The 21,791-nt window shown below is 42.8% G+C and overlaps 1 protein-coding gene and 1 long non-coding RNA gene across 2 annotated transcripts; one reads left to right on the top strand and one right to left on the bottom strand.

Moving 5' to 3' along the window:
• The first annotated feature begins 507 nt into the window (after nucleotides 1–507).
• On the top strand, nucleotides 508–20,253 carry nuak1b (NUAK family, SNF1-like kinase, 1b). The gene is made up of 7 exons (XM_058645014.1): nucleotides 508–1,878; nucleotides 7,665–7,785; nucleotides 11,410–11,561; nucleotides 12,685–12,750; nucleotides 12,846–12,965; nucleotides 14,405–14,537; nucleotides 15,787–20,253. The coding sequence occupies exons 1-7, from the start codon at nucleotides 1,600–1,602 to the stop codon at nucleotides 16,869–16,871; spliced, it is 1,956 nt and encodes a 651-aa protein (XP_058500997.1). The 5' UTR covers nucleotides 508–1,599; the 3' UTR covers nucleotides 16,872–20,253.
• On the bottom strand, nucleotides 1,812–12,919 carry LOC131469731 (uncharacterized). Its single transcript, XR_009241833.1, has 3 exons — nucleotides 12,834–12,919; nucleotides 7,358–7,428; nucleotides 1,812–1,897 (listed from the first exon to the last, which is right to left on the bottom strand). It is a non-coding gene; the product is annotated as an uncharacterized LOC131469731 (long non-coding RNA).
• Nucleotides 20,254–21,791: the final 1,538 nt, after the last annotated feature.

Below are 21,791 nucleotides of genomic sequence, written 5' to 3'. Positions count from 1 at the left end.
ACCCTGCCTTTTCCAAAGTGAAATGGTCTGCTGAATAGAAATACAGAAACATCTGAAACATTTTGGCTCACTTGGACAGTTCGCCAGTCCATCACAGGGACAAATAGAGACAAATTCTCACACTCACACCTGTGGCCAATTTAGAGAGTCCAATTTGCCTAATCCCCAAATTTGCATGTTTTTAGACTGCGGGAGGACACTGGAGAACCCGGAGAAAACACACACACACACACACACAGGGAGAACATACATGCAAAATCTATGCAAAAAGACCCTTGTTCCAACAGGGTCACAAACTCGGGTCTTTGTGCTGCAAAGGCAAGAGTGCTTTAATATACAAAATATATGACACATTTCTAAGCATGCTATAAGAACAAAGCAGTTATTCGGTATACTTATTCAAATTCAGCCAATAAACCCTCCTAAGTGTTACACACTGGACCTTTAAATATGCTGCTCCATGCTCCGGCCAAAACCTCTGTGCTCCCGTTATTGCTCTGGTTTGTTGTTGTGGGCTGGGAAGGCACATGATTCCTGACTACGCCCCTGAACATCAGAGATGGGGAAGAGAGGGAAGGGAAGACAGGGGAGGAGGAGGAGAAGGAGGAGGAGGACTGCGTAAACTCCGCCTCTGCTCTCCGATCCTTTCGCATTCCTTATTCACAGCCTTTCACGTTGAGCATAGGGAGAGAAAAGGGAGAAACGCGAGGGACTTGCAGAGACGAAGGTGAAGAAAAGGAACAAGAAGAAGCAGTAGAAGAAGGGGAGCAGCGAAACGACCATGGCAATATTCAAAACATCTCAGCCTGAGATAGTGTCGGACCACAGCGCACCTCCACCCCCGTCGACCAAGGCTCGGAGCTTGCAGTCGCACAATAGACAGAGTCCAGATGAATGAGGGTCTACACCTGGGCCGTGGACAAAATGAGGGTCATCTTCATCCAAAACGCCGGTTTCGTCGCAGCTTTCTCTCCTCGTAGATGTGAGCCGGTGATGTTAGCAGCGTTTAAGGTGAAGGAGTCACAATTAACCACAGACAGATCATGCCAGTCAGTTGATGAGTGAGATCAGACCAGTTTATAAAGGCATTATTCATATTTTTTACTGTTATCGGAATAGATATCGCACATATATGTAACATTATTTTTTAAACCGAAAGCGCGTTCAGCTTCCGGCATGCGCGTGCTGCCGAAATCTGAAAGATGCCATATTTTATGACAATGTTGCCATTATAATTAATTTGTATCCATTAATAGTAGACTATGTATCCGGTTATTAGAGGCCGATAATGTCCTGTGATGTAGGCTTGTCGCGCTTTAACCCGCTAGTAGACTGATATTATCATGAAGACGTAGGAGGAGAAGGCTCGCTTCGATCGCTTTGATCAAAGTCTATTGATCAGCCGAGACAATCTGGAAATGTTCGTTTCCACGTGTAATGTAATATGACTAGCAAGCCACGCGTTATTCCTTTATAATTTATTTATTTATTATTAGGCCTATAAGTATTATATCATCAGTTTTTAATAGTTACTTTGTGATATTTAACGGGGAGTGGGGGGGAGAACGCTTGTTAAAACGCGTCCCTTTGTATAGTGACATGGAAACTGCATATTTATCGCTCCACGGTCGGGGCGCAATTACGCGTCCCGAGACCCAGAAGGGTCAAAGAGGTGACCTCTCCCGTTCACCTCCACTTCTACCTGTCGACATCTCACCTGAGGAGGTGTCGGCCAGTAGCGACGGACGACGCAACTCGGGCGTGAAGAAGCACCATCACAAGCACAACCTGAAACACCGCTACGAGCTGCTGGAGACGCTGGGACGAGGCACCTACGGAAAGGTCAAGAAGGCCATCGAGAGGCACTCAGGCAGAGAGGTGAGCCACTTCTGCAGCGCTAAATAAACACAGAGAGAGAGAGAGATTACCGTTATTTATCACGTGACAGAAGGTTCTTCACAATCAAATAAGATATGGAAGTAACACAATAGTACAAAGTGCAAACACATGGTGCACAATACTGTGTTAATTTTCTTTAAATTTAGTTTAATTGAGTAATGCAGGATTATATGTTTCAGTGTAATGTGTAAACAGTTAAAAGAGGGAACTGAAGCAGTTGTATTTAAAGGGAAAGGAATGTGGAAATGTGATGTTATTACATAAAGGGCAACAGTGCTCTTTGATATCTTTGATGTCTTTGACAGCTATGATAGATGGAAATAAATAGGTAGATATATATGTGCTATATGATAAAATATTGATTGATCACACACTCCTGGCTCGAAACATGTATGTTATAAGCTGTGCTAAGTTTTGACTGTTATGTTACTGTTAAAGCTATAAACCAGTCATCTACAGTTTGGAACATCAAATGAACATTTTCATGTATTGCAGAGCCAAGAGAGGCTTGGATACATTTGGATGGAAATGTAACTTGGATGTGGAAATAAATGGGCAAAGCCTTGGTGTCTGAGGAATAGAACCAGTACATACGAGTCAAGCCCATTGAAACCTGCCAACAGCTCCTCATTTTGAGTGGCTTTATTATTAAGTTGAAGTTTGCCACTACACATGGCATATATACAGTGGCAGGAGCTGTGGTCTTCTGGTACTGTGGCCATTGGCTTCAAGGTTATCGTGGGGGGGGGGGGGGGGGGGGGGGTTATTTTGTTATCTGCTGCCATTGTGTAATTTCAAACCAGTCTGGCCAATTCAACAAGGCATTTTCACACAGAGAACTGCTGCTCACTGGAATTTTCTTTGGACCATTCTCTGTAAAACCTTGTGTGTGAAAATCCTAGTAGGTTGTGCAAAACTCACACCAGCCCTGGCATCAAAGCCATCACCTTAGCCAACCACCTTAAATCACCTTCACTCCCCTTTCCACTGCTCGGTTTTGAAATTCAGCAGGTCATCTTGACCATGTCGACATATCTAAATGCTTTGAGTTGCTGCCATGTGATTGGTTGATTAGATATATGCATTAACAAGCAGTTGAACTAATAAAGTGGTTGGTGAGAGTACATTGTTACACAAAATACAAAACAATTATAAAACACATGGATACAAGAGACACAAACAAGGATGTTATAATAACCCAGGCCTGCCACCAGTATGAAGCGACTGAAGTGGCTTGGACACATTAATTGGAATATAGGCTACGGATAAAAGAACATAGTTGCAACACGATGCATTTTCTTTGTATATATGATGGACTAGAGTGAGGTTATAGTTATAAATGTCATCCTCTATTTGCTGAATCTGTTTCTATTGCACTTGTATGCAGTTACTATTTTTTAATATGCCAACTTTTCCACCTTTTTAAAGATAAAAACGTTTATGCAATAATGCATTTTCTGTGTTTTGCACAAATTGAAAAAGTACAAAAAAGAAGTTATAATCCCACTGGCATAACCACTCTGCTGTTGTGGTTATGCCTAAAAAATGCCTAATAAATTCACAATGTTGCTCTTATTGAGTTGTAAGTGACGGCCCCTCTATCTCCTCCTAGAGATCACAATGCTTGTAAATACTTGCCATGATGCCTTCAGTGAATGCATATTTTTGTAATGACCTGTAGTGGCCACTGCAAACAACTGTGGTCCTAAAGTAAATGTCGTTGTGTTGCTCCTAGAGGCGTGTGCATGTCCCTCTCCTGCTGGGAATTCCCCCCATGCTCAAAAAGACCCACAGGAGCAGGGAGCTGTGGCTGTACATGCCTGCTCCCAAGCAGAGCCACACGACCGGATGCTGGAGTGCAAATCCGGCTACTGACTGACTGATGTCACCTCAGTGGCCCCATAAGCATTGTGAAATCCAGCTAACATTCACCCCCCCGTCACATTTTCCATGCAGCATTTTATTCCTAGTTTGTCCTTTTGGTTTTGTTTTTATTAATGACTGTAAGGGTGTGTGCATGAGTAAGCCCACCACTGTTTGTTTGTGTATTTAAAAAGAAGTCAGTGGCTAACTTTGCCCTAGTAAACCCACCATCTGCCATTATGTCCTTGCAAATCCATCCAAAATATTTTCACGTGTGGCAGAATATGTCCCCTGTGACCAACCTGGCAGGACATGAGGAATTTTCCATGTGCTGAAAATGCCATAGGGAACTTAGTATAGGTCAGTTATGTCCCCTGGTGGTTTTACAGCTCATGGTAAAAACACACTTGATATGAGGACCATAAACCCTCTGGTAGTGCTCTCTCTCGTAATGTCACTCTTGGCACCTTTGTCCTCTCTTTGCATGTTTTTCTATTCCGTATTTCCATGGCAGCAACTCTAATTTTACTTTCACTTGAGCTAAAACTGCACAAAGTGCTGGGACAGTTCAAAGTATCCTGTTTTGACACGAGTGAGTGTTTCTCTAAGATAACTCGTGTTGTGTAATAATGTATGATGTTTTAAAGTGATCTTACTGCAAAATACCTATAATACAGACTCATTCAAATTCCTTCCATTCTCCTATTATCCGTAGTCCTCCTCTAACCATAGTAACAAACTTAAAATGAGACGACTTTCATGTGAGAGTTTGTATATCCTAGGGAAGTCCTTGGAGAAGCAGCGCCTCTCCATGTGGAGTGCCAACAGGGCATGACTGTCGGTCACCTCATGGGCCACGTGTGTCTGGCACTTCCTTGCTAGAGTTTACTTGACCCCTGACCCGGGGGAAGTCCCTAGTGTCCATATGGCAAATACAAGTGTGGTGAAGCCGTTACAATATCAATTTGACTCCCTGTGCTGTTTCCCGGCTTGCTCCACAAACAAAACGAGAAAAGCAGAGATAGCTTGGAGAGGACATACATTTTTGTGTGTCTGTGTGTGTGACTGTTTATGCACATATGTGGGATATAATGAAAGCACTCAGGGAAGATTGATTAGATGTGGGCACATTCAGTGTGTCAGCAAGAGTGGAAGAGAGTGACTGTCTGCTTTAATCTGTAAAAATGTAAGTACTATTGCTTGGCAGCCTTGTGGAACCCCCGACATTATTTGAAGGGCGGTTTATCACAGAGCTCATCAAGGGGTTTCGCAAAGGTGCTTGTGTTTGTGCATTCCTCCAGAAGATGTGTTTTCGTGTTTGTGAGGAAGATAGAAAAAGATGTTTAATGTCTTAATGTATTGTCTGCCTTCTAGATTACTATAATGAAAAGGTTGTGGTGGCAACCAGGCCTAAAATGGGCAATGACACATGAAAGGCCAGTCACAGCAGGAAATGAGATTGGTGGGGAAGGTTAATATCCTGTATGGGGGGGGAGCTATCACAGAGAGGAGGGGTGGGCAGTTAGCCCAAAGACACAGGAAAGCCCACCACCATAACAAGAGAGGGATGGCCTCAGTTAATGCGGTTACAGAGTCATATTAATATGAGCTTAAAGCACCACATTACATCACTCCCCAACAATGGATTCATTGGAGAGGTACGTGAGAGGCGAAAACACAGACATTCCTCTGCTGTATGTGGTGCCGCTGATGAGGTATTATGATTCCTGGCAGTGTTGGAGAATATATAGTTCCGTGGAAAATGTTCTTAGTCTCTTTTTCTCCCCTGAACTCTGACTCAGGCACATATTTAAAATGATCACAGTCTCTAGAAGAGGCAGGGACGGACGAGCATGTGATGAATACTTCATCTGTTTTAATAGCCTGAGAAAGCAGAGGAAGATGTCAGGCTCCAGTGAAGCAAAAACATTAGACTTTCACTTCAAACTAGGCCTGTTGTGAATAAGGGGCATGGGCGTTGCAGAGCAGACGAGGTGGGCCCCGTACCTGGCAGGGGTTAATGTGGGCAGTAGTGCTACGTCTGTTTACTGTGAGTGACAGTAATAGGAATCCACTTAAGGACAAGCATAGCAGTGTCAGTCAACCTGGCCAGCTGGCAAGTAGCTGATTTGCAGTCCTGTTTAATGATCCACATCGGGGTCAGGGATGGGGAGCATGAGGAGATACACAACAGATAACTGGCTTTGTCTCAACCCCAAATGTGGGGGAGCTGGCTCCATCAAAGACTTAGTGTACAGTGTGGAACTAATATCATGGCTTTTAAAGATTGATTACTGCTCTTGTAGAAGAAAAGACTGTTTTGGTTTGAGGCAGCAGACACATATAAACATTTTACTCGCCTTTACATAAAACTTTGTAGATCATATCTCACTTTTGGCCTAAATGAATGAATTTCTGTATAGATTTGGTCATTAAATCCAGACCGTCTCGCATTCAGCTTTGCTGATTAGCACTTTAGATAAAAAATGTTCCGCACATTTTGGGGATAAAGTGCTGATGATTCGGATGAGGCAAAGGAAAACATCAGTGTTTAGACACTTAACAACTTTTACCTATTATGAACACAGCATGTGGACCCCCCCCGGACCCCTGCTTGTTTATTATTGTATCATTTCTTTAAATTCTATGTAATCAAGTCATGCTCTGGAAGGGAACTATTCCGGTTTGGGGTTATTTTTATTGATGTACACGGTAATTAGCTTGGCACTCACTGCTGCCTGTGGTTTCTGCTGCATGGAATAAAGCTGGACTCCTCAGAAAGCACAGCTTAGCTAGTGGAGGACAAAAGTTTAAACCAACAGAATTTAGAGTGAACAGACTCTATGCAGGCCAGATCAAAGCGAACCCAGGACTCAATTCAGAATGTTTAGGCTACAATTATAGGGACATGTGCTTCACTGTGCTCTCGATTGGTTTATTTGGAGAAGGCCGCTTACCTCTTATTTAAGGAGTGCACAGGCCGGAGGTTTGAATGCATCTAGTTGTGGCTGACTGTTACCTCAGTGGTTTGGCCTTGACAATGAAAAATGACCAAATCAAGTGTAGCTGTATCTCATATAGCAGACCTGTTGGCAAGGAAAGTAGACTGAATCACTTCCCCAACCTTTGTTCACTCTCCTGATCCCTCTGTAAAAGTCCCAGCAGGACAGATTTTCAGACTTATTCACAAATAGGCATTTAGCTGTTGTTTACCAGAATAACTACAACAAGAGAGTAGTTAGTGGTTTACTTTCCTCTCAAGGCTTTTTTTTTTAAGAGTGGAGGAAACATCTTTGTAACAAATCATATATGTCCCCTTGCCTTCTTCCAGAAATCCTTTCCCACCACTTTTAAGTCATGGTCCTTTCTCGCTCCATGGCTGGTAATATTAGTGCACATTCAGCCTGTTGGTCCATCATGCACTTGGGGGCTCACATCATAGACACAGCCCAAACACTGATTACTACCTGGTTAAATACCTGAAAGAGTACAAAACCTCCATTTTATTTTATTTTATTTTATTTTATGTAATTATATACAGAAAGGAGGCTGAGTAAGTAAATTACACAGTGTGAGAAGATGATACTTACGGTACTTGACTAAAGAGACTGTCACATCAGCAAGGCTTCATGATGAGGTCAGAAGTTGCTATGCAGGATAGGACCCCTGAAAAGAAGGGAGAAAATGAGTTGTAGATCAAGCATTATTCCGATGGCCCACAGACAGGCTACAATGGTGTTTTGTAGGTTCTCTGCAAGAGACGTGTGGTAGTAAAGATGGTGATATACATTCAGTATGTTAATCTGTTAATGCAGTCACATATGAGTTAGCTGCCTACTACTTTCAAATCTAGATTTTGTTTTGCTTCTGTGTTCAAAATGTCTTCTTCTCCCTTTTCCCAGGTGGCTATCAAGTCCATCCGGAAGGAGAAGATCAAGGATGAGCAGGACATGGTTCATATTCGCCGAGAGATTGAGATCATGTCATCCCTCCGTCACCCGCACATCATCTCTATATATGAGGGTAAGGGTTTGCTATGTGTTGGCCTTTACAGTATATGCATACATATGACAAATTGCACACGTTGTTTGACTGGAACATGCATAAAACACACTTGTCCCTCAGCTCATCAAACACCCGTGGCTAAGCCACAGAATTGTCATGTTATGACATGCAGATGGCATAATGAGAACTAGACTGCAGTTCTGGGATGTTTTTCATCTTCTCTGATGGTTAAATGTCTGGATGGCTATGAATGCGTGTGTATGCATGCACGTGTTTGATGAAAGTCTGTATGTATTATCGAGATGGTATTCTAAGGGATTGCCTCTCCCACATCTGAGAGGTCTCTTCCCTTGTCTCCCGTGGTCTTGATCTCAGGGCCAGACATCTGCTGATACTTAGGGACAACTGCAGCTGGGAAGCAGCCTGTAGTGTGTGTGTGTGTGTGTTTGTGTGTGTGTATGTGTAGCAAGGGAGATACTGGATTGACCCCAGTCACCCAGGCCTGCACCCTGTCTGACTCTGGTCCAGTGCTGTGCGTAGGCCTTAAGCTCTCCCTGGAGTAACATCAAGGTATCTCTACCTCAGGAAGCAACTTTCTGAATGTCAAAGCCTTCAAGTCAGGGATAAACAGCTGTTACTTCCTTTTTTTTTCTCTGTATGAGGCCTTTTGAATGACCTTATCTGTACTAAAAGAAAACATTGATTGTAAAGGCCGAACAATTCCTAACAAACCTTTTGAAAATATTGCCTGCAATTGATTGTTTTATAATAGAGTCTGGACCTATGTGTATGCAATTAATGTCACAAGGTGCTGCAGTGTGAGTCAGTTTCATATGATTTTGTTGCTATTTTTATGCCAACATGTCAACAGAGCAACATTTTCAATGCCCTTTTCAGGGAGCTGCCCCCAGCACAAAAAACCAGCTGGTTGTGTGCTGCTGCCCAAACTGGCTCACCCACTGTTCAGCCTTTGTTCACTTTCAAAGTCCCCTGGTCATTATCAGCAGAGTGTATATGCGACAAAGATCGCTATTTGTCTTGGGAATGTGCCAGTAATCAGCTGGAGGGCTGAAGTGCAGTTAGGTTTTATTTATTTTTTAGGAGAGCGATTAAAAGCTCATTCGGCTGTATAAACTCTGAAGAGCCTGTATGGTGTTATATGTGCGCTGCTGTCCTTTATAAACGGCATCATTCCACCAACATACTCAACCAGATTCATCGCGCTCAGACTTTGGTGTTTCTTCTCAAACCCGGCGTTTACTGTTGTGGCCTGGCCACCGCCCAGCCTTGCTTTAGAGATGTATAGGAGGCTCCGAGATTTGTGTATCTGACAACACCCTCTTCAACAGCCCCTGCTAACTGACTTGTGTGAAGCAAAGCTGAACCAGATGTGTGTGTGAAGATAGATTTTTACCACTCCCTCACATTCTGCATCCATCAGCATGCTGTGTGGGGCTTTTAAAAGCAGATTTTGCTCTTCGCTCCTCAGTCACAGCTACATATATACCCCCTCCCAAAAAACAAAACAAATAGTCAACCCCAAAGAATGCAGTTCACGTACAAAATAAACTAAATAAAACAATACTTGTATGTCTATGTTCTTAAAGACAGATGCTTGAAACAGAACCTAAGCCTCACAATTCAAAAACGAGTGAAATGAATAGGTCTACATTTTCATGAGGGATAGATGAAAAGATTGATAACACTCGCGTATCTTTACCGTAAATATGATGTGTGCAGCTTGTTGGCCTAGCTGAACTAGTCGGACGTGTAAGCCTTCATAAACACAGTTGGCAGTGCATATTTACTAAACTGATATGAGACTGGTATCAATCATTTCATCTAACCGTTGGCAAGAAAAGAAGCATTTCCGCAAGACCTAAACTATTCCTTTTTTTGCGAGTGGAAAGGAGAATGAGAAGAACGTAGAAAAGACATAAAACCACTCACCCTGCTGTGAATAAAGAGGTAATTTTTTATTGCGCTCATTATGCTACATTCTCTAAAGGTGAGATAGTCCGAGAAGATCTTTTGTGATGGTGGCTACGTTCAGGAAATTAGACATTTTATTATTTCAGCATTAAGATACAAAGAATGTGTACTGGTAAAAAAAACAACAACAACAATAACAACAAACCATTGCTTATTCAGTATTCTCAGTAACATTTCTCTTTTGGTTTCTTGCCTGCTTCCAAGGCAAACATGCAATACCAGTCCATCATCAGTGCAGAGAAGAGGACAATAGGTGCTAATTAGTCACATCTGAGGGCCTGACCTGTGAACAAAGCCTAATGAGTGACAGCAAGGCTGTAGTGGTGACTGTTGTACCCAACGGGCTGTTACAAACCCACATTATGTAAGCCAGGTAATTACTTCAACACAAGGGGTCAAGGGTAAATGGGAGTGCGAGCCGAGAACTGACTCTCCAAGCACAACCCCACTATGGATTGCTGCACATGCCACCCCAGGTCACCACTGTGTCCACCAATCAGAGGGCTGCATCCACGCTGCCCTCCCGAGCGCTTGGGTAATATCCCGTCTGTTATTTCTCAGGCAGCCAGACAGTCACAATCAGGGAGCATCACTATCACTCAGCCACTGTGTGTTTTTGTAGAGGATTATATCTTTAAAAGGAACCTGGAAAAAGGGGGGGGGGAGTGAGGAAAGTAGTGTGACAAACTGTGAAGGTGCTCACTCAAGGGTGCAGAAAGCAGAGGCCCTCACCTCGGTGACCCTGCTGTGTGGGAAAATCAGCCCACACAATGCAGAGCAACATGGCTGACTGTGTAGTTGTCATCTCCCCCCCTCTGTCTCTGTCTCTGTCTCTCCCTCCTTCTCTCTCTGCCTAACTATTTTCATTCCCCTCATGCCAAGCCGCTGGGAGAAAAATAAGCTGCCAAAATGAAATTATACACTAGATGACTAAATACTGACACAAAATGATGTGTTTGAGCTGCAGTTGGATTGAAATGCACTACAGTAATACAACTGTAGTTGCAGTATTTTCCCTTGTCATTGGACGTGTAAGAAGTCAATGTTCTATTTCAAATGATACTAAGATGGAAGAACAAGATAATGCCTTGTTTTCCATTATTATTCATGCATGGGAATAAATACATTCATTCACTTTAGAATTTTAGTAATAATCAGCTCTTGTTATAATTTATGTGATAGTTCAAATGGACACATTGTGGTGGTTAGGAAGGTGAGAGAAATGTGGCAAACAAGATGCAAAACTAGTGTTTAATGAAGGCATTGCTAGATGCTGTGGCGGATCCTATGTGGCGCTTACTCTTTCTGTCCTCATCCTGTTCCCTGCTCTGTCTCTGTTTTTACTGGTTTGCACTTGCTCTGCTCTCCGAGGAGTGCGCTTGATTGAGTTAACAGTTCCTCCCGGCAATGGTTTGTCGGAGCTAAACACATGAGGTGGTGGGGTTTGGGTGATGTAACCCTGGGAGAAGAGCATAGGTGCAATGTGCTCCTATGGAGTTTTTGATTCCTGCTCCAAAAACAAAATAAAAGAAGGATATTCCCTTGTGATTTGAATGTGCTAGAATGACCATGGAATGACTCTCCCACCTCCTACTGTTATTTTCATGAGAGTAGATTATAGTGGACTCACATATTCTTCTAATTTTTCAGTGTTTGAGAACAAGGACAAGATTGTGATCGTTATGGAGTATGCCAGCAAGGGCGAGCTGTATGACTACATCAGTGAGCGCAGGCGCCTAAGTGAGCGAGAGACGCGACATTTCTTCAGGCAGATAGTCTCCGCCGTACACCACTGCCACAAGGTGAGAAAAACCAAACCATACCATACAGACAAAAACACGCACATCAAGTCTCTGTTATCCCTCCCTCCCTCCCTCACTTTCACATCCAGACTTTGTTTTCCAGGCTCATTGTTACATTAACCATGCGCCTCCGCTGTCATACAGCCAATTAATTTGCAGGACCTACTCAGTATGCTTTTCTTGGCATGCTGGTGTTAGGGAGTCATCTGTTTCTGTGTGAGGATGGCACACAGTCGAGTTTTATTCATGCTTTCCCTCTGATGTACATCATAATGCTCCAAGCAAGCCTTAATCTTGGCCTCATCTGTTTACACGTTGATGGATGCCCCAAGATACCCCCAAAGCTTTCCCCCCAGAGATATAGCTCCAAGCACACCTATGTCAACCCTTGTTCCACACCTCATTAACCCCCCCCCATCAAAACCCCAAGGTCCCAGTGCTTGTTAGGATGGGCTCCCCTCTTGTCATACTCTTCCCAGCTGCAGATAGAGATGATGTCATGCTCCTCAGATAGGAGAGTCCCAGACAGCCACAGAGGATGAATCATCACTACCATGCCCAGCCTCCCGTCGGGTGGGGTGACGTGAGTCACTGACACAACAAGAGAGAAGCTACATCTCTTCTTTGTATCCACCAATCAAGGTCATGTGTGCATGATCTCTGAGCCAGGCAGTAACCAATGGGAGATTCCAATCAGAGTGCAACCTTGGGGGTGACGTCAGTCCTCCACATCTGAGTTGGGTTCTGACTGTCTGCATACCACATGTTAATGCCAAAGTTTTTTTTAAACCCATGCGTTAACAACTTAGCCGTTTTTTTAATCCAAAGATGTTGCGAGAGCATAATTCATACAGGGCGATAATTACATGATGCGGTTTTTGCAACACATGTGAGTTCATGTAAAAAAAAAAAACATATGTCAGCATAAAGACCCCAGAAGGGAGAAGACCAATTAAAGAGTACTAGACCAACAGGCTGCCTTGATTTCTCCCGAGAGCCACAACTTAACACTGCCACAGTAAATCATCTCTCAATACAAAGGACTATAACTTGGATGTATCTCTCATGAATAATATATCGACACATCAGTCATGGGCTTCGTTTTTGTCTCTTTGTCTTTCAGAATGGAGTGGTGCACAGGGATCTTAAACTGGAAAATGTGCTACTGGATGAAAACTGTAATATTAAGGTTTGTCCCTGATCTGTAATAGGTTGCCATTGGACTAAAATACCTTAAAATAGTATGAGAGATGAACTGAAATTCAAACGTACCTGTTTTCACAGATTGCTGACTTTGGGCTGTCAAACCTCTACCATAAGGACAAGCTGCTGCAAACCTTCTGTGGCAGCCCACTCTACGCTTCACCAGAGATTGTCAATGGGCGACCGTACCGTGGTCCAGAGGTGAGACCCAAAGAGTGACAGTGATTCAATCTATAGCTGTTGTTTTGTGTGTGTGTGTGTGTGTCTGTGAACTTTAATTCCATGAACCCATCATCATCATCATCATTATTGACATGAACTTTGATGGGATTACTGTTAGTTTCCAGTCAAAGGGAGGTGTCTGCAGCAAATCTTCAGTGGGTCAGCTCAGAAACTCTCATCATCCCTAGTTTGCCCCTTCCTACAATGTCTGACTCCTTTCAAGTGAGGAATTGGAGGATAGCTGTTTCTCACATTTTTTTCGGCTTGATGGGATGGAATTGAGCTTCATGGCCCCAAAGAGGCACTCATGGTCAAAGTCAAATACTTATGTGAAATGTCTCTCCTCAAAACCACTTTTCTGGCAATTCCAAAGTCATTCTGGAGGGCGTTGTCTCCAAAATGGCCTCAGTTCCTCAAAACAAAGCAGCAGCGTGGAAAAATGTTGCATTTTTAGATATTCAAGTCAAACCGTTCAATTTAGCATAATTCACTATAATTTACTTAAGAGTGCTAAAAACTACAGCAGTTTGATTGCAATCGAAATTACAGAACCTATTTGGGGTGAGGCCGCAAATTACAGCAAACACAGGCAACAAAAATAGAACACAACAAAAGTATGTGCCCTGTCTTGCTCTCAGGAATGGACCAAAGGCAGCGAGAAAGTGAAACATTCTTGATGCAGCCTCAGAGGAAGTACACCAGCTCCTAAAGTGGTCCACATCTGATTTCTGATTTCCTCTTCCTTGACTTTGTCTGAACGATTTAGCTACTGCCTTCAGAGGCACATTCCACTGGACGTTTCATCCCATCCATTTACCGCAGTCAACACACACACACTTTACGTTTCCTTCTCTGACTCACACACACTCTGACATGGGTCATCTGGTGATGACTGAACGGCATCCTGTCTCCACTTAGTCCTTACAGGGCTTCACGACTCTGCCCTCTCTGCTGCACTCATTGCCCTCTCCTCACTTCCACCATTTGCCTCAGTGGCTTTTTGCACCTCACCAAGCCCTACACACTAAGTCCCACGCAGTTGCTTACTTAAAAAGCCTCAATGCAATTTGACTGGTGGTCGGAAAAGTACATACTTCTGCCTGACAGAGCAAGTTTGGAATATCTGTGTGAAAATGAGATATTTCCCACCAGAGAGCTTGTCATTATGTCTTTGAGGGGCAAGACGGAGAAGCATCTTTCGCAAAGATGTTATTGCATAATTTTAGGAAAGGGTAAACGTACAATTCAGAGATGCAGTCACCTCACAGAAAAAGATTTGACTTCAATTGATTTTCACATAAAACAGGAAAGGGATGGTTTTATGGCAAAACTCCAGGTCTGATAAACCTCAGCGTGACTTTTGCATGTGACTCAATTAACTAGTGTGTGACTGTTTTTTTGTTTTTTTTTTACACTAGGTGGACAGCTGGGCTCTGGGGGTGCTGTTGTACACCCTGGTTTATGGGACCATGCCATTTGATGGGGGAGACCACAAGAACCTCATTCGCCAGATTAGCAATGGCGATTACAAAGAGCCCACTCAGTCCTCAGGTACTGCAGGAACATTTTTCTATATTACCGTATTTTCCGCACTATAAGGCGCACCGGATTATAAGGCGCACCTTCAATGAATGGCCTATTTTAAAACTTTGTCCATATATAAGGCGCACTGCATTATAAGGCGCATAGAATAGACGCTACAGTAGAGGCTGGGGTTACGTTATGCATTCATTAGATGGAGCTGCGCTAAAGGGAATGTCAACAAAACAGTCAGATAGGTCAGTCAAACTTTATTTATAGATTACAGACCAGCGTTCTGACAACTCCGTTTACTCCCAACATGAATAAACAGCTGTTTTATGTGATGTGGTATTTCGTTTATCTTTTAACAACAGCAGGGTATAACATGTAGTGCAACATTTATATCACATAGTGGAGGGGAACTTTTCCTGGATTCAATAAACACGTAAAAAACAGTCTGATACTGTTACGGTAAATCAAACGTTAGTGCTATCACAATATAGTAACACTCGAAATAGTGCAAAGCAATAACAATATATAAATAACTCAACGTTGCTCAAACGTTAATGTCACGCAACACAACACACAAAATAAACATGTAAAGCTCAAGTTATTCCTCATCCGCGAATCCCTCGAATTCTTCTTCTTCAGTGTCCGAATTAAACAGTTGGGCGAATACGGGATCCAACATGCCCGGCTCCGTCTCGTCGGCGTCGTCACTAATCGAGTCAGTGTCGCTGCTGTTGTCTAGCAGTTCAGTGACAATTCCTGCCTTCCTGAAAGCTCGGACCACAGTTGAGACTGATATATCAGCCCAGGCATTTACGATCCACTGGCAGATAGTGGCGTATGTCGTCCGGCGCTGTCTCCCTGTCTTGGTGAACGTGAAGTCAGCGGCTGCTTACCGTATTGGTCCATATATAAGGCGCACCGGATTATACGGCGCACTGTCGGCTTTTGAGAAAATTTGAGGTTTTTAGGTGCGCCTTATAGTGCGGAAAATACGGTATGTTATAAGGAAACACCTGGTCTTATTATTCAGTTCTGAATGCTATTAAATTGCCAGACAGGCAGTTAGTTAGACTTAAAAAAAAAAAACACTAAAAGCCTCAGCATTATGAAAACCCATATTTTTTTACATACTGGATAATCCTCATTTATGTATTTTTTAAATGAAAATCCATATCATTAGTTTACAACGATTTAGCATTAAAGCATATATTTAATGTCAAGTGTTGTGTAGTATGATGAAGTTTGTTCTTGTGGTGTTTCTTGAAAGATGCCCGTGGACTGATCCGCTGGATGCTGATGGTGAACCCTGAGCGCCGGGCCACAGTGGAGGACATAGCCAATCACTGGTGGGTGAACTGGGGCTGGAAGAACAGTGTGTGTGACTGTGAGACCCAACGCGACCATGGAGGCTCACCCATGCTGGCTCGCTTCATCGACTGGCAGAACCGCACTGAGCCACGTGGTTCTGGAGCCAAAGCCGCAGCCATGCCTCCAGTGCTGCGCCAGAGGCCCAAAAAGTCCAAGAAGGAAAATGTTGAGGAAGGACAGACCCACTGTGGAGCAGAGGACAAGCCAGGTCTGAAGAGGCCCAAGGGGATCCTGAAAACCAGGGTTACTGAGGAGCAGCAGACTGCCTGTTTGGAGGAGGTGGAGTTGGGTCAGATGGCACTGCCGCAACAAGTTGATGGGGGAGAGGAGGCCTCAAGTCCAGATCGTGAGGAAGAGGAGCCAACTCTGGGAGGAGGCTCACCAGCTAAGATGGTGCCATCTCTACCCAAGAAAGGCATCTTGAAGAACAATCAACAGCGGGAATCAGGGTACTACTCCTCACCAGAGCGTAGTGAGTCCTCCGAGCTTTTAGGGGGGGCCAGTATGTCTCTATTAGCCACCTCCCCACCCAAGAGAATGATGGGGAGAAAAGGCATCTTGAAGCGAAACGGCAAATACTCCACCTACAGCGGGCCACCCTCAGCAGAGGCAGTGGCTGGAGTTCTTCCTCCATCAACTGACTCAGGTCTGTCTCGCAGTCAGAGTCGACCTTCCAGTATAGTTGGGGAGGACAGCTCCGTTCTGTCCCTGTCACCAATCTCCCTTGGCGGCGCTGAGTGGCATTCCTCCACCCCCCACCTCCGCCCAAACATCAGGGCCTGTGTCTCAGCTGAAAACCTGCTGCAGCTTGCCAACTTCAAGGGCTTCCAGGCAGCTCCACCACTCCAGGGATCCAAGCTCAGCCGTGGCCCCAAAATGAAAGGCTCCCCAGGGGACAATGGCAGCTTCTCCTTGCTGGGCGACCTTGAGGACATGACTCAGGTGTACCAGCAAGCCCTGGACATCAGCAACAACCTCACCTAACAGATGGGTGGCAGAGAGAGAGAGAGAGAGAGAGAGAGAGGGAGCGAGAGAGAGAGAGAGATAAGCTGAGGAGATTAAACCTGACAGTGTGTGTGTTTGTGTGTGCTGATGTATATGGGTGGCAGCAACGACCAGTGTATTACTGGGAAACACCTTTTTTTTTAGAGGTTATGGCTTCAAATGAGACTGAATTGATGGGTATAAGATGTATATCTACGCACACACATGCACACACAGATGTAAACGCTTAGGTGCACTTCTTTGGTCAGAGGAAATCAGTTTTGTGAACAGGAGAGAGAAGGAGCTGGCACGAGAGAATGCCACCCAGTCTGCTCTCTCGGCCCGCCCATAGACATTGCTGTGTTCAACATGTTTACATATTCAGCAAGAAGGCGAGTTAGAATCACAAATGCAGCAAACCAGGAACTGGTTGGCTCTCCCTGTACTCCACCCAGTTTGAGTTTGAGTTTACAAAAGCACCTTAAAACTCACACAGAGCACACGCTTTTGTGATCTTTACTTCCTTTAAAAACAAACAAACCAGGGTCTTGTTCCAAAAATAACTGATATAGCTGATTATTTATTAATTTTATTAATTTGTTTGTAGCTTTTACTTTTAATTGCAAAACTGGTGGGCGCTGGCTGTTACTGGAAGAGTCCAAAACTCCTTGTCTCCAACTCTTTGAGTGGAACTGACATATATAATTATGTTGCTCAATTATGAGAAACAACATATATATATACTCTGCGTATATAACTATGTTGGTGCATGTAAAACACATAGACAATTATACCTTCATAAAAGTGTATGTCCTATATATATGTATGATTCTATGGAATATGTAGGAAGTGCCTTTTTTGAATCATGATAACAATTATGTATGTCATTTCCTTAAAAGTGGAGGAAAAAGCCAGGCTGACCTGTCACCAGTTTTTTGTTTCGTTTTTCTTTTCTTATGTTGTTTATGAATGTGGAGACACCCAGGGCCTTCACTGCACAGCTGACTAGCTTTACTTATTTTGGGGTTCAAAGGTCAATGTGAAACAGTTGAGATCAAGCGGTCTCGTGCCCCCCTCTCCAGCTCCTTCCACAAGTGGAGTCTTGCACACGGGCAGCCTCAGAACAGCCTCCGCTGTGGTCTTTGTCAGCATCTAAGCCCATAGTTTGGTTCGTCAGTAGTTCAGGTGGCTTGGTTGAACACAGATTCACTGGCATCAGCAGCACAGGTCTGCAGGGACTCTCATCAAGTGGGACAGTCAGTGACGGGGGATGTCGCAGACACCATCTCACTGTCCTGGAATGTGCCTGGTTCTTTTAACTTTCTTGTAATTTCATGGACCTAGCTGATAAAATAGGCTCTTAGCTGAAAGACATCTTTTACCAGTGTGTTTTTGTTTTCCAGCGTTGGACAGGTTAATATTTTACCCTTTAAAAGAGCTTTGTAAGGTGGTTTGTTTTGGCCGGCTGATGACACAGCAAATTCCTCAGACAAATAATGCTAGAGACATGTTGGTGCTAGAGATCTCTATCGGCCTCAGCCCGACTCAGCACAGGTGGGACCGTCGGTCCATGCTGAGCTCTCCAGCTGTGTATACTTGTCCATTATTCCAACCAAGCACAATTAGCCTGCTATTGTTTTCGTTTGTGTGTAACTAGAGAGGCAGCGCGTAGAGATTTATAGCTAGAGGGGAAAAGAAAAGTGTGAAGAGAAGAATGTGAAAGAGTGATGCACGGAGCAGTGTTGAGATTGGAGATGACTTTCCTGAGAAACACAGGAAATGTCAAGGAGTCAGACTTGTTTTTGGAGGGAAGTGTACTGTAGATTTGTGAAAGTAAAGTAAGTGAGTAGAAAGGGTAGATGGAAAGTTTTTTGTTTGATACCAAAGATGTGTTGAAACTTTGACTGGATTCAGGGGAATTAATAGGTCATGGACTAATGAGAGCCCTTAGGATTTTACTTTGACATGGGAACCCCCCACTGGTGAATGTAATCATCCCTGCGTTGGCTTTGAGATGCTGGAGGCTGTTGATATTGAGGGTCGGTGTGTGACTCATGTTTTTTTTTTTTTTTTTTTTTTATGGCATTAGAAAAGTGTGTTACTTTTCAACAGCAGCAAAAAAAAAGTGGGAAAACGATGACTGACATCATCCAAAATATCAAATGACGTGGATGGAAAACCATGCAGTAGATGACCCCAAGGGACGAGATCACATGTTGAATGTTTTCAGTGGCTCGTGTGAGGGAATGGTCCTGGGTACTGATTTAAATGAAAAATCCGCTGCGCATTATATTGCATTTTATTGCCTATTGTATTGCATTTTATTGTCAACTGGATTTACAGTGAAAAAATTATACTATGTTAGTATTTTGTTTTATTATGCTTCTGTTTTTGATTTTCCAAAATATAAGAAACTTTATATTGCTTTATGTTATGGCAGAAAATACTTCCTTCCTTGAAGTGTTAAAATTTCTCTCCAAAAACAGACAAATTGGTGTATTTTCTTCTGGAGAAGCCATCAAGAGCCTCCAGATGCAGAACTTCAATTATCAATTAAAATCTCATGGAATATGGAAACACGTACTTAATATGTTAACAGCAGACTTTGAATTTATTGAATTTATGCCTCTACCAAAGCATGGAAAGACCAAAATGCTAGAATAAAACCATGAAAAAAGGAAATAAAGCAATAGAAATAATCTGATTATGAAACTTAAACTCTGCCAAACTGGAAATAACTGGTGCATAACTGTTAGTTAGCAGAAAGTCTAATCATAGGAAAACTTGACTGGATATTGTTATGACAATAATAATAATAAATTAGTATTAATATGTTATTTAAAGTATTATTTTGTTATGGCTCATTACTATGGTTGGCTTCGCCACAGTGTTTTCTCTGTTGATGATCCTGGACTGCCAAGGTAGTGTGATGTGTGCCTTTGGTATCTTTAATTAATTTTTTTTTTTTTTTTTTTTTAATTTGATAATGAAAATTATTATCAATGTGTTTTTATACTTGTATTTATTGGTGATCAAGCCATTTAATTTGTTGTCAGAATGCTCCATGTCCATGCTTCAGCCTGCTTTGGGCATCGTGTTGTGTTAAGAAAGGACAATACACAAACATGTGTTCGTTCAAAATAGAGGGGTGTCATCTTATTGTGAAGGCAGAATAGCATAGATTAGAATGCCTTTTGCCATTGCACATTGCAAAGAAATTTGCAAGGCAGAGCTCAAGTCTGAAATTTTAAGAGTAAGATATCAATTAGGAGTCCTTCAAATCTTGTAAAATGTCTTAATTCATGCATTTGGGTGCATTTCTACTCAACACAATGCCTCTGTAGTACTGTATCAACTCAAATAAATGGATCTTGAAAGTTAATTGTGTTCATTTTTTTTTCCTGTTCTGTTTTCCTTTGACTCTAGAGATTCATATGTTAGCAAAGATGAGTAATGTCAAGATTTAATTTGTATATTTCCTTGAAGCAGGCAAGGAGAAAATAGAGTTAACTTTCCTTTTCATTTATTTCCATCTTAACTTCCAGTGGTTGCTTTAAACTTGGACGACACTCATATCCTGAACCTTATTATTTGGACAAGTTATTTCTGGTTTGATCCAGTGGTCGAATTGGACGTACTGCCACTTTTCCACTGCTCCTCTTATTACATCTTATTTATCCTCGGAAATGTGTAAAGAAAGCTATAATGGGTGGAGATGTCCTAATTTCTTTTCCTTTTTTGAAGACGTATGACCCAAAAACCTACATGACTGTATAAAGGAGGCCAGCAGGCCTGATTGCAGTGGTGACCTGTTTATATTCCCCAAAGATAATAAATGACACAAATAGTTGGGGGTTAAATGCCAAGTAGAGGTAAGATGACTCAATTCTTAACCTAGTGGTCTAGGTAGGTTTTGGCAGTCACACCTAACCAGGAAGATCTAGGCTTTCGCTCAGCCTCAGCTGCAGCAATTATGGTTAAACTGACCTGCTGGATGTCAAAGTGAGACTCTACCCAAAAGCTATTTCTGCTGTTAAGCATTAAAAAGTCATTCCATGTGGGCTTGAAGGATTACTCTACAATGGTATTGTTCCTTAGATCACAGCTTGAATTCATGTCAGTTACAATAAACCCCAATAGTAACCAGCTGTTACAGTGGAAACACAAATGAAAACATCCATATAGGAGGATTTGGTATTTTCTTTCTGCAGTACCATAGTACAGCAGAGTTCTCCACTGTGCATTCATACATTCTCTATGTTCCACAAACATGTGATGAAATGTGTTACTTTTATAACAGTAATCCCACAGAAGTAGTTGTGGTAAACCTATAAGATTAATTGAGGATCGTCTAATCTATATAGAAATGCACTTTGACCAACAAAAAAAGAGCCACATTGAGAGAAGGAGGCCAGCCAAACTGATCCAGGATGAAGCTATGGAAGTATCACACTGGTGCAAGCGAACATTGTGAGCTTGACAGAGCTTCAGTATATGTGAGACGTACACAAATTGGATCAGTGCATTGAACCATACATTGGCACGAAATATAATGACTTAAAGAGAGTGTATGGCTTGACTGCAGAGGGGAGAGCAGACGTCAAAGCACAGCGTGCTCTTGCGTTGCCAGCCACTTGGGTTTGGTTTCATTTGATTTAGGTTCGCACATAAACACAGACAGTAAATAAACCAACATGCATCGCATGACATCACGACAACTTTCTTGCACTTCCCTCGCACAGACTACAGCGTCACTCCCAGAGACTGTCGGGACCCACAGATTGGTCCCCAAATAAATGAGGTATTATTTTTCCTTCCCAGAAAACATACATAAAAAACATACATTGTGATTCCTTTATCAAACACATATCTCTTGGAAATGTCTGGTTTATCTACCTTTGGGAAACACTGGACTAAATG

The sequence above is a fragment of the Solea solea genome, chromosome 12, assembly GCF_958295425.1.
Source record: "Solea solea chromosome 12, fSolSol10.1, whole genome shotgun sequence".
Classification (NCBI taxonomy): domain Eukaryota; kingdom Metazoa; phylum Chordata; class Actinopteri; order Pleuronectiformes; family Soleidae; genus Solea; species Solea solea.
This window is presented reverse-complemented; position numbering and strand designations above follow the sequence as displayed.

Bases quoted from the DNA above. Each gene is read 5' to 3' on its own strand.
- nuak1b (XM_058645014.1), top strand. From the start codon at position 1,600: ATGGAAACTGCATATTTATCGCTCCACGGTCGGGGCGCAATTACGCGT. The intron at 1,879-7,664 runs GTGAGCCACTTC...CCCTTTTCCCAG, and splicing joins AGAGGCACTCAGGCAGAGAG to GTGGCTATCAAGTCCATCCG. The intron at 12,966-14,404 runs GTGAGACCCAAA...TTTTTACACTAG, and splicing joins GACCGTACCGTGGTCCAGAG to GTGGACAGCTGGGCTCTGGG.